This window comes from Polypterus senegalus, chromosome 16, assembly GCF_016835505.1.
Source record: "Polypterus senegalus isolate Bchr_013 chromosome 16, ASM1683550v1, whole genome shotgun sequence".
Classification (NCBI taxonomy): domain Eukaryota; kingdom Metazoa; phylum Chordata; class Cladistia; order Polypteriformes; family Polypteridae; genus Polypterus; species Polypterus senegalus.
In genome coordinates this window covers 90560697-90573907 of record NC_053169.1, presented here as the reverse complement: position 1 = coordinate 90573907, position 13211 = coordinate 90560697, and the positions used below count along the sequence as shown (strand labels likewise).

At 40.2% G+C, this 13211-nt stretch overlaps 1 protein-coding gene across 1 annotated transcript in view; it reads right to left on the bottom strand.

The window, feature by feature from the left end:
- The window catches only part of tpcn3 (two pore segment channel 3), a 152829-nt gene that overhangs the window by 98713 nt on the left and 40905 nt on the right, over nt 1–13211 (bottom strand). Inside the window, exon 3 of the mRNA XM_039738370.1 lies at nt 137–251. Coding sequence (XP_039594304.1) covers nt 137–251 — 115 coding nt within the window. The remainder of the gene's footprint in view (nt 1–136; nt 252–13211) is intronic.

Here is a 13211-nt window from a genome sequence, read left to right as displayed (position 1 = left end):
GCGGGGGATTTAGGTTCCAAGGGATATAGGACTTTTTGGGATACATTCCTGACTAAAGGAAATGGTTTAAAGAGTGCCCTGGAAATACCTCTAAAGCAGAATACGAAGCCACAGCCCCTTGGACCTTATTGCTTACCCATATAGGCAACAGGAAAACTGCAGGTTCCTCGAACAAGGCAAGTGCAAGATCCACAATAATAAAGGTATATGTGATGGTGCGCATTCCCCAGTGATTGTACAGCTTGTAGAGCCTGAAACAACAAAAAGGACAGATGGAAAATGGATGAGTTCACCCTGAAAGAAAATTTGACAAAGATACAGTGAAGCACAACCTGAACCTTCTAACTGTGTTTGAATGACATGAAAAACTCAACTTCAGGACCAAAGATATGGCCATCGATTGCTGATCAAGCAATTACTTTTTGTGTTTAGAGTTTTTTTTTAATACTTTTGCTCTAATACAGCATTTCTCAACCACTGGGTTGCAAGTTGCTGTTGTTTATAATATTATTGTGTCGCAGGAGGTCACAAGTGGTTTGGTGCTCTGACAATCACACTCATATCTGCCACAACTATGATGATCAAGCTCAAATCATCAAGGTGGACCCTCCAACCCACCGCTCTGAAGATTGATCTTAAATATGTCACAAAGATACCTCCATGGGACACGAAAAAGCTTGTGGAACACTTCCCTAATATACAGCTACATCCATTATTGCAGTCATCTTAATAATAATAATATTAATAAATAACGTACAGCATGCTATAATAGAAGTATTTTACAGGCAGTGTGGCATAGTGGTTAAGAATTTGGGGCATCAAACCCTGTGACTGTGGTTCAAATTGATTACAAATATAAAACATAAAATAAATGATGATTAATTGATAAGTAATCTCTCCCATTAATATGACATAACTAAATTGTCACTGGTGCAGCCAGTTGTAGAAGTCTGTTAGTTCAATGGAAATCCCCCCTCTGATGTTTCAGTTGATTTTAGCTGAAATGCATATACAGTGGAACCTCGGTTTACGAGTAACTTGGTTTACGAGTGTTTTGCAAGACGAGCAAAAATTTTTAATAAATTTTGACTTGATAAACGAGCGATGTCTTGCAATACGAGTAGTATGGATACACTTTGTCTGCTGAGCGCCATGTGATCACAACTGAGCTGATGGTGGTTCTCTCTCTCTCTCTCCTTATCTCGCTCGCTCGCTCGATCGATCATCGTGTCTTTTTCTCTCTCTCCTTATCTCGCCGCCGCCCAGTGCGCTTTTCTCTCTCTCCTTATCTTGCTCGCTCGCTCATCGCGTCTTTTCTCTCTCTCCTTATCTCGCCGCCCAGCCTCTCTCTGTTTACTACAGCATTGTGACTGTGTGTGTGCGCTGTGAAGTGTGAGTCCTCATCTTGCTCCCCAAAACACGAAGCTGAGTCTCAGTACTTTAACACCAGCTGAATAAACACCAGTTTATTCAGTTTGAAACAGCAACAGCGCTGTTATTTATTGCAGCGGGATCTTTTATAATGTTCCTTGATCTTTTGGATGCGCTTATACGCTAACTGCTACAGCGCTGGGAGACTGCGATTGCTTTGGGACACTCTTCAGCGTGTCGTCCCGTTGGGTGGAATTCCACATGAGTTTAGAAACTCACACCAGCCATGATTCTTTTTAAAGGTAAATTGCGGGTTAATTTGTATTATGTATTTTACTTTATATTTTGTATTAATCCTTTTTATATGAATAGTTTTGGGTTGTGGAACGAATCATCTGAATTTCCATTATTTCTTATGGGGAAATTCGCTTTGATATACGAGTGTTTTGGATTGCGAGCACGTTTCCGGAACGAATTATGCTCGCAAAGTTTTACAGGTGCCAATAAACCATACCACGAGGTTCACAGTAAATATCTACTAAACATGTATAAAAATGAAAAATAAATAATCATTAAATTTGACACAAAATAAATCTAACAAAAGAAAAAAAAAAGTTTGAGCCCACTAAATGAGCCGATCATTCCTAGACTACTACAATTATCGAAAAGAATATATCAGGAGGACTAAACAAGCACAGCATGAGAAAATGTCACAGAATTCTTGACCCATTCATGTGATGCGAAGTGTAGGTCTGGCCGACACATTTCGAAGAAGAACCCCCTCAATATCGAACTTAAAAAATATAATAAAACACCAAACAAGTAAAGAAAATACAATATATGCATCAAATAACAAAAACCAGAAATCACTGAACTACCTATTGTATAATTTCTGCTGCTCATAACAGTTGATCCACCATAAATCAAATGACCAAAAACAAATTATTGTCAACTATAAAACCTTAATTGTCCCCTTGCTGGGTTTGTAATGTACTGTTGTAAGACATGTGGGATAATTAAAAGTGTTTGCTAATCCCCCAATACAATCCACTGTTTAGACCAGGGGTCTCCAACTCCGGTCCTGGAGGGCCACAGTGGCTGCAGGTTTTCATTCCAACCCTTTTCTTAATTAGTGACCTGTTTTTGCTGTTAATTAACTTCTTTTGAATTCATTTTAATTGACTTGTTTTTTAAGATTTGTTTTCCTGAACTTCTTCATCGTTTCTCTGAATTGTTTAATTTCATTCCTTAAATGGCACCCAAATGAAATATGAAGTGAGCCAACAGAAGACCAACTAAGTCAGGGCCTCAAACTCCAACCAGTTGCTTAATAAGGTGCAGAGTCTCGTTGTTAATTAAACCCATTCTTTAATCCCATGGCTTGGTGCTGCTCTCATTGTACAATAGCAGACATTTTCAAAATTCTTGATTTTTTTTCTTTACTTTACTAAGAGCTCTGTTCAAATGTTTTGGGGACATGAGCAAATCAACATTCCTGAAACCTCTATCCTTTTTATTTTCAGATACTGTATGATGGTTACAGTATGTTGGTCATGCTTTGGTTCATTTTATCGTTTGGCTGTTAATTAGGGAAAAAGAAACAATTAAGGGGGCCGAATATTCAAGAGCAAGTCAACTAAAATGAATTCCAAAGAAGTTAATTAGCAGCACAAATTACAAAAAGGGTTAGAATAAAAACCTGCTGCCACTGCGGCCCTCCAGGACTGATTTAGGCAGACCCCCCCAGTTGTTCCTAGGTCTGTACCACCTCAATCATGATTTTGACTAATTTCAGAGGATCCTTGGTACTCCTTGGGCAGCACGGTGGCGCAGTGGAACCTTGAGATACGAGTTTAATTCGTTCCAGCACTGAGCTCGAATAGCAAATTTCTCATATCTAGAACAAACTTTCCCATTGAAAATAATGGAATTCCAGTTAATCTGTTCCGCACGCCCAAAAATATCAACATAAAAATCAATTTTCCATAACACTGATAAGGGCAGCACGGTGGTGCAGTGGTAGCGCTGCTGCCTCGCAGTTAGGAGACCTGGGTTCGCTTCCCCGGGTCCTCCCTGCGTGGAGTTTGCATGTTCTCCCGTGTGCGTGGGTTTCCTCCCACAATCCAAAGACATGCAGGTTAGGTGGATTGGCGATCCTAAATTGGCCCTAGTGTGTGTGTGTGTGTGTGTGTGTGTGTGTGTGTGTGTGTGTTTGTGTGTGTCCTGTGGTGGGTTGGCACCCTGCCCTGCCCTTGTGCCCTGTGTTGGCTGGGATTGGCTCCAGCAGACCCCCGTGACCCTGTATTCGGATTCAGCGGGTTAGAAAATGGATGGATGGATGGTACTCCTTTGTCTTGGCAATGGTCAATTCCAGGTCCTTCTCCTTGCACCAGAAGACTTGAAAAGGCCCTAAGCTATTTGAGACATGGGGCCCTTTGCTCACTCGGACAATTTGTTAGCTAACCCTAATTTGTTACCCTAACCCTAACCCTAAGGTATAGCTTGTGTAGCTTATACGTAAATCCTGCACTGAAGCAGCAATGGCAGTCACAAAGTATGCAACATGCAGAATTACACAATAATAGATGATTCAAATTTTTGACAAAGAGAGAACAAACTTGAAATATTCATACTGTATCAAAGCAAAAAAAAAAAAAAATGACTGCATGATGACACATCACTCTTAGGCATACTCTGGGGCCTCCTGTACACTTTAGATGAATTATGCAGTAGAATACTACTTATATTAGCATAAAATTCAGAATAACACAGAGATGCCATAGGAAAAAATAAAAGTGAGTCAGTGTGAAGCACCGGAGCAAACGTAACCAGGCTGATTGTTTTTGATGTGCGTAGGTGGTGAGGGCTTTGAATACAAAATGGAGTGAGTACCAAAGAAGGAAAACTGTAATAAAATAAACAGCAGAATGCAACGCCTCTGTAGCAAATAATAAATTGTTTCAATTATCACAGATTTTTTTTTTTTGCTTTTTATTTGACCTCAACTATACATTGTATTTATTTCATTCACCCACCCATTAAATCTTGTTCAGTGCACTAATAGAATTTGGAGACTTACAGCCTACCTGCTAGTGTTGAGAGAAAGACAGGAGCCAGCGCTGAATAAGAAAGCACGCTTGCTCAAACTGCAGGCCTGACTACAAAACCCATTTAAAGCTTTATAAAGCTCATTACATAAATACACACTATATTTTACTAATTATTAATGATCACCCTAAATTCAGTTCAGGGTCACAATGGGCTAAATTCTAGAAGCATAAATGAGAAGGCAGAAGGCCGTGGACAGGACAGCAGTCCATAACTAATTCAAAGTTAAGAAACAAAATTAACCCGACATGAATGAATATGCAGAGAAAAACTCTACACAGACAAAGACAGCACATGCAAACTCCACAGATAAATTCAACATTTGAAATGTTGTGACAAGAACAGGCAGAGCAGACATGTTCTAGATCTAAGGTTCCCAACGGGGGCAGTACCGCTCACCGGTGGGTGATGAAGAAATCTAAGGGGGCATTTCTGGTTCAAGACATATTAAGGGGGCATTGAGGACCAGCCGCTGCCCCCTTGGGCAATACTCGCAAGAGTGCTGAACACGTTTCAACCAATAATTCTAAATGTCCATTACGAAAGACCCGTCCGTATTAATTAGTAGGTATTGGTACATTATATTTACAAGTTTGCACAAGTCATGCATTCGCAGATCATGCAAGTCCTTACAAGATTAATGCACATACAGAGGACCGAATCTATGCACGTTTTGACCGGTTCATTGACCATTACTATAAATACGTGAGAAATTTTATCAATACCAGATTGTTTCGGGATTCCTTCAGAGCAAGTGTAAGCCTGAAATTACAGTGCGGTACCTGCAGATAACATTCAAAGAAAAACTTACGTGGACCCCCCTGCCTGTGCTACACGGCACCCACTTCACATCTCTGTCACTCGCGTATGTGGATTTCACTTTCACCAAACAACAAATCTTTTAATTCTCGTGGATACGCCTCTTCATTGAGAAGAAACACTACTTTTCCCTGATGGCAACACGAATTAGACGATCTACAAGTCTCCCATCATCATATTTAGCCAAAAGAGGATTTAGCGTGGTCGAAAATCTATTAACAAAGAAAAGAAACAGATTGTCAATAGTGGAATGCGGCAATTTAAGATTGCTGATGATAAAAATGTCACCAAACATTGAAAGATTTGTGTCATCATACCAAGCTCAGCCCTCTCACTAATAATATTATACAAACCGGATTCCAAAAAAGTTGTGACACTAAACAAATTGTGAATAAAAACTGAATGCAATGATGTGGAGATGGCAAATGTCAATATTTTATTTGTAATAGAACGTAGATGACAGATCAAACGATTAATCCGAGTAAATGTATCATTTTAAAGGAAAAATATGTTGATTCAAAATTTCACGGTGTCAACAAATTCCAAAAAAGTTGGGACAAGTAGCAATAAGAGGCTGGAAAAAGTAAATTTGAGCATAACGAAGAGCTGGAAGACCAATAAACACTAATTAGGTCAATTGGCAACATGATTGGGTATAAAAAGAGCTTCTCAGAGTGGCAGTGTCTCTCAGAAGCCAAGATGGGTAGAGGATCACCAATTCCCACAATGTTGCGCAGAAAGATAGTGGAGCAATATCAGAAAGGTGTTACCCAGCAAAAAATTGCAAAGACTTTGCATCTATCATCATCAACTGTGCATAACATCATCCTAAGATTCAGAGAATCTGGAACAATCTCTGTGCGTAAGGGTCAAGGCCGTAAAACCATACTGGATGCCCGTGATCTCCGGGCCCTTAAACGACACTGCACCACAAACAGGAATGCTACTGTAAAGGAAATCACAGAATGGGCTCAGGAATACTTCCAGAAACCATTGTCAGTGAACACAATCCACCGAGCCATCCGCCGTTGCCAGCTGAAACTCTACAGTGCAAAGAAGAAGCCATTTCTAAGCAAGATCCACAAGCTCAGGCGTTGTCACTGGGCCAGGGATCATTTAAAATGGAGTGTGGCAAAATGGAAGACTGTTCTGTGGTCAGACGAGTCATAATTCGAAGTTCTTTTGGAAATCTGGGACGCCATGTCATCCGGACCAAAGAGGACAAGGACAACCCAAGTTGTTATCAACGCTCAGTTCAGAAGCCTGCATCTCTGATGGTATGGGGTTGCATGAGTGCGTGTGTCATGGGCAGCTTGCATGTCTGGAAAGGCACCATCAATGCAGAAAAATATATTCAGGTTCTAGAACAACATATGCTCCCATCCAGACGTCATCTCTTTCAGGGAAGACCCTGCATTTTTCAACAAGATAATGCCAGACCACATTCTGTATCAATCACAACATCATGGCTGCGTAGGAGAAGGATCCGGGGACTGAAATGGCCAGTCTGCAGTCCAGATCTTTCACCTATAGAGAACATTTGGCGCATCATAAAGAGGAAGGTGCGACAAAGAAGGCCCAAGACGATTGAACAGTTAGAGGCCTGTATTAGACAAGAATGGGAGAGCATTCCTATTTCTAAACTTGAGAAACTGGTCTCCTCGGTCCCCAGACATCTGTTGAGTGTTGTAAGAAGAAGGGGAGATGCCACACAGTGGTGAAAATGGCCTTGTCCCAACTTTTTGGGATTTGTTGACACCATGAAATTCTGAATCAACATATTTTTCCCTTAAAATGATACATTTTCTCAGTTTAAACTTTTGTTCCGTGATTTATGTTCTATTCTGAATAAAATATTAGAAGTTGGCACCTCCACATCATTGCATTCAGTTTTTATTCACGATTTGTATAGTGTCCCAACTTTTTTGGAATCCGGTTTGTATTCATTTTTTTAAAAAACATGTATTTTTTAAATCATACTTTGAGCAATACATCGATATTGTTAATATCTTCTAATAAAATAATTTTAAAAATCCATCCTTGTTTTCCTATATATATATATATTCAAATCACTCTTTGAAAAAGTGGGCTCTGACACAAAAGAGTTTGGAAACCTATGATCTAGATTGTCCAAAATAACATCAAGCTCACATTTGAAGGTCCCTAAAGTCCACATCTTCACCACAGTACTTGGAAATTTATTTCATCTGTCAATCTGTCTTTAACAAGTTTCCAAATGTGTCTCTGTGTTCTTGTTGCGAAATGTATCATAAAGTAACAACTGGGATCTACTGTACTAATTATTTTTATGATAATTCTAAAAAAAAACTTCAATCATGTCCCCTCTTAGTCTGTTTGCTTAACTCGTTGAGGGCTGAATATTTTTTTTCAAAAAATGTAGTCTTCTGAAAAGCACACAAAGCAAACAGTTTCATATGTAAATCAACATAAAATATCTGTTGCTGTGTGCTGTGGCCACCAGTTTGCCGTCTCTTGTGGCTCGAGCCACTCACGGGCAGTATGATGGCTGGCAGGGATGAGTCTTAGCATGGTGGGAAGCTTTGGGGGTAGTGGCAGTCACGGTCACAGTGCAATGCAATCTGGTTTGTACCTCTTGTCATTGTAAGTGACGGTCCACAGGGGTGAACATTGCCATAGGTGTATCGGCTACATGAACGTGTTCAGCACCACGATCAGCTGGGGACCGATCGGCTGATGTGGGCACCTCACTTTTGTTTTTGATATCGATTTCTAGATCACTTGCTTTAAAATTGGAGTCCAACAAGTCAGAGTCCAATTCAGTGATAATACGCGAAATGTCGTCAACCGAGTAGTTTTGCTTCGATCTCTCGCCAAATGACAATACCATTTTTGTCATTGTTTGCTCTTCAATACTCACGTGAGCACAGGGAATCTCGGTCAGACCAACCAAGCTAACTTTCCTTCTAGCAAAGAGAGTCAGACTAAAACGTAATGGCAGGTTTTGTCATCGTTTACAGCTGATTACCACCCTCATCACCTCCTGTTGACAAAAGTCAACATCCGCCCTAAAAGAGTTAAACTGAAAAGGTTTAAGTCCTTCAGCCTCTCCTCATAGCTCAGACTTCTCAGCCTACTTGTTCTTCTTGACTTTCACTAAAAACTGAGCGCAGTACTAAGAACTCCATAACCTCCCTAGACTTGTACTCCACACATCTTGGATTCTACATAACATAACATCCTATTAGCTTTCTTGATCACTTCTGCACATTGTCTGGATGAAGATAGTGGTGTGTCAACTTCAACTCCGAGGTCCTTCTCATTAGCGTACTTTCAGGTTTGCAGACCTCCCACTATATATTCAAATCAAATCAAAAAATTTGTACTTCCTACATGAAACACTACATTTACTTATATTAAGTTTCATATGTGACACAAAAATGCCCAAGTCTGTATGCTTTCCATGACCCAGTGTAACAATTTAGCTCATTCTACATTATCTGCCCTTCCATTTCTTTTGGTATCATCTGCAAATGTAACCAGCTTCTCTCTGTATATACGAGGTGTGGCAGAAAAGTAATGAGACTGATTTTTTATTTACCAAAGTTTTTATTTTTTTCAAACATTAATGTTATCCCCTTCAAAGTAGTTCCCTTGGGCAGCTACACACCGATGGAGACGTTGTTCCCACTGTTGGTAGCAGCGCTGGAAGTCTTCAACCGTATGGTCTTCAGCATGTCCGCTACACTCTTTTGATGTTTTCTAAAGTCTCAAATGACGCCCTTTGAGGACATTTTTCAGTTTAGGAAAAGGAAAATGTCACACGGACTGAGGTCAGGTGAATAAGGGGGCTGGGAAACCACAGGAATGCGTTTTTTCGATTGTCCTTCTGCTCAATTGTGAGGTTTTTCGGCACTATTTTGGCACAGACCTTTCGCATGTGCAAATGTTCAGTCAAAATTTGATGAATGATAAATCTGTTCAAATTTAATTGTTCACTCAACATTCTTAATGTTAAACGACGGTCTGATCTCACAAGAGTGTTCACACGTTCGATGTTTTCATTGGTTTTCGAAGTTGAAGGCCTCCCTGAAAAACTTGAGCTCGGGATGAAGAATGTTCCCCATAGGCCTGTTTTAACTTTTCAAACGTCACACTTGTCGACTTTCCAAGCTCAACACAAAATTTAATGGCACAACGTTGCTCCAAATTCCGCTGTTCCATTTTGCGTGACGCACAACCAAAAACACAACTTCGCTAATAGCAGTCACAAAAATCACGTAGTTAACGGAAGGAGTTGAAACTCGCACTGAGCTATGGCAGGGGACTGATACACGTGCTCTGTCAAGGACAACAGCGCAGCGTTGCCAGGTCGCTTGCAGTGTTGCCAGTCTCATTACTTTTCTGCCACATTGGTATAAAATCCAACCTCTGTCTGTCTGTATGTCTGTCTGCTTTTCACGAGGGAACTACTTAACAGATTTAGATCAGGCTTTTTTCTATAATTTGCTTGAACATTTTAGTTGATTTTGCAACTTCTCTCATTGCGCTAAGTATCATAGTTTACTTGCTTTGATGATTTATTTGCACAAATCCAAGTGACACGCAGCGGGCCGAGAGGAAGGGGGGCTGGGACCTCCTCACTCACACACCAGTCTCGGGGGGTGTACCTTACGTCCACTTCACTAGCAAGCAAGAGAACTACTTAACGGATTTAGATCTTCTATAATTTACTTGAATATTCCAGCTGATTTTACAACTTCTCTCATCGCGCTAAGAATCATAGTTCGCTTGTAGGAGCGATATATTCGCGCTAATCTGAGACAGAGGCTGCGGGCCGAGGGGAGAAGGAAGCGTGACGTCAGGAGTAGGGTGCCGGGCGGCACCCTCCTCACTGTCCTGTTGCACTACTATGTGGGCGGAGCCACGGGGGACAGGTAGTTGATTATATTCTTGTCTGGATAGCTTATGTTTATATTAAAAAGAGCAGCGGCCCTAGCACTGAATCCTGAGGGAAACCACTTTTAACATCACGTAATTCTGAAAAAGAATCCCAGTTGTTACCTGTGTTCGAGCCAAGTTAGTAAACACCTACAGACCGCACTTATATTCACTTCTTTTAGTGTTTCATATGGTGCCTTATCAAAAGCCTTCTGAAAATCAAGATAAATAATATCCAATGCACCTTTCTGACTGAATGCTTTTGTTACTCCCTCACAGAATTCTAGCATGATAGTGAAACACAGCCTTCCTTGTCTAAATCCATGTTGACAATTTGCTAAACCTTCTTTTCCAGACATGTGCTGCTCGATCTTTCCCTTAGTAATTACTTCCATTAATTTATTTGTGATTGTGCACATTAAATTTACTGGCCAATAGTTACAAGGGTTTGCCCTTTTGAGGAAGCACTGTGTAATGGCTTAAGTAACAGGACAGAATAACAAAACTGACTACAGCAATTGACACTCAGTGTTGGGTAAAGATAAGAATAAGAGAAGTCAGACTTAACAAAAAAGTTGACCACAAGATGCAGAGAAGGCCAACATTCAGCGTCTTTCTGAAATTCCACTTTGCACTTGAATGGATCTGAGAAATCACCATAGGTGGGACTAAAAGTGTGTTAAAGTAAAAAACGGCACTGTAAGCCTAATCAGCGTTCAACAGTGCTCAAGTGTGGTGCAATTTGTTTTCAATAATGACTGCACAAATAAAATGGCCATGGCACTGATCATGTAGTATAGCTGTCACACTAGGCTGGTGTGGCACCTTCTGAGTGGTTTTAACAACTGGTGGGCGTAATTTAGCAATACATAAAATACTTCAAATTATAAAAAAAAATCTCAAAATTTTTCAGACTGATCAACAGAAAAAGTGAAAACAGATCCTTGAAAAGTGGTCTAAATGAATAACAAATGAAAAAAAAAAAACCACACACACACAAAATAACTGATCTCATAAGCATTCACCCTTTTTGATATGGCACACCTAAATCATGACTGGTGAAGCCAACTGGCTTAAGAAGTTACAGAGGATTGTGATGTCATCTGTTACTGCTTGGGAGCTCATTGGCTAACCCTGGTGTACATCATCCTGTTCAGGATTTATTATCACAAGATACCAAACCTGCTCCATATTGACTGGAGCAGCTTTCAAACGCCAGATGAAGACTCACTACTTCGGATTAGTACACCCTGACTAGAGCTGCTGATTAACTGTACATACTGCATCTCTGTTATTAGTCATTAGCACTTAGTAATATGATAGTTATAAGTTGTTACCAACCCTCAACTATTCTGTTTGTCTTCTTGGTACTCAAATATGGCACTTGGTGCTACTGCTCACCTGCCTGCCTAAGGTAGAATTATCTCTAATGGGGGATCGCAGGAATCATTGGGTAGAGTGGCCTTTTCATCGGATTGGCTGGCCCAGCACTGACTCAGCTGTGGAATGGCCAATAGGGGAAGGCAGCAAGATGGCCGAGGTCTCCAGGACTCTGAACAAATCCAAATCGTATTATGTGGTATCATCTACTGTTGAATTCTGCTCTGCACTTTTAATATTTCTATTACTATACTATTGTATTGTATTGAGGATTACTTGTGTTCTGTTCTGTGTATTGTATTGTATTGACCCCCTTTTTTGACACTCACTGCATGCCCAACCTATCTGGAAAAGGACCTCTCTTTGAACTGCCGTTCCCATGCAGGGCCTGTTAAAGCCCATTGCAGCACTCCTTGTGTGATTAATAAATTGTATTGTATCGTATTGTATTGTATCTGTGTGCAACAAAGTTTTGCTCATCTAACATCACCGTGCTTAGTGTACAGCTCATCAAAGGTAAAGAATTAGAACTACCTGATTCAAATTTACCACAATCTTAATTCCGTCATGCAAAAATGGAAAAAACTTGAGGAGTTTACATCTTTAAATGAGGAGACTCTCTCTGAGACAGTTAACTATGCATGGGAAATGGGTGATGAAGTACACCAAATTTAAATATCCATTTTTTAAATACAGTCCTCACTCTCTTGATTGCAGCATAGAAAATTAATTTGAAGAAACATGTGTAAGGATCATCTTCATTGCAAGCAATCTGACATATGAAGTGAGACACCATAAGCACTTGCAGTGGAACAAGCCAAGTGTAAAAGAATTTCAATTTAGTGTTCCTTTATTTGTGAACTTCAACCATTAACTGGTGCTAGTAGGAGATCCATTGGGTTGTATATTTTTTCTATTGAATTGCAAAACTTTTTCTTGGTTCTTGTATATATACATACATACATACATACACACACACAATACATATACTATATATATATATATATATATGTTCACCCAGTTGTGCCCCAGGTGCTTTCTGACAATGTTCATGAACATTCAGAACATGATCGGAAGTGATCGAAGCGCAGCACGACATGCAGATCACACAGCACAAAGGACAGCTGCTGTACGGTATTTTAAACGACTGACGAGCAGCGCAACATGCAGATCACGCAGCATGGCACAAGAGGCAGCTGGCTTAAAGTGCACCCCCTGTGGAGTGGGAATAACTTATTTACTACAGCTTTAATTACTGGCAAATATCAAGAAATAAAAAATGAATGAAACGAAAATAATGTCTTTAAATTGTATATTTGGTGATCCAAACTCGGGGGTTGGTGAGCGAAGCAAGCAAGGGGCAGAGCCCCCTAGTGTGTGTGTGTGTATATATATATATAAGCTGCTCAAAAAAATTAAAGGAACACTTTGAAAACACATCAGATCTCAATGGGAAAAAGAAATCCTCCTGGATATCTATACTGATATAGACTGGGTAACGTGTTAGGAACGAAAGGATGCCACATCGTTTGATGGAAATGAAAATGATCAACCTACAGAGCCCTGAATTCAAAGACACCCCAAAAATCTGAGTGAAAAAATGATGTGGCAGG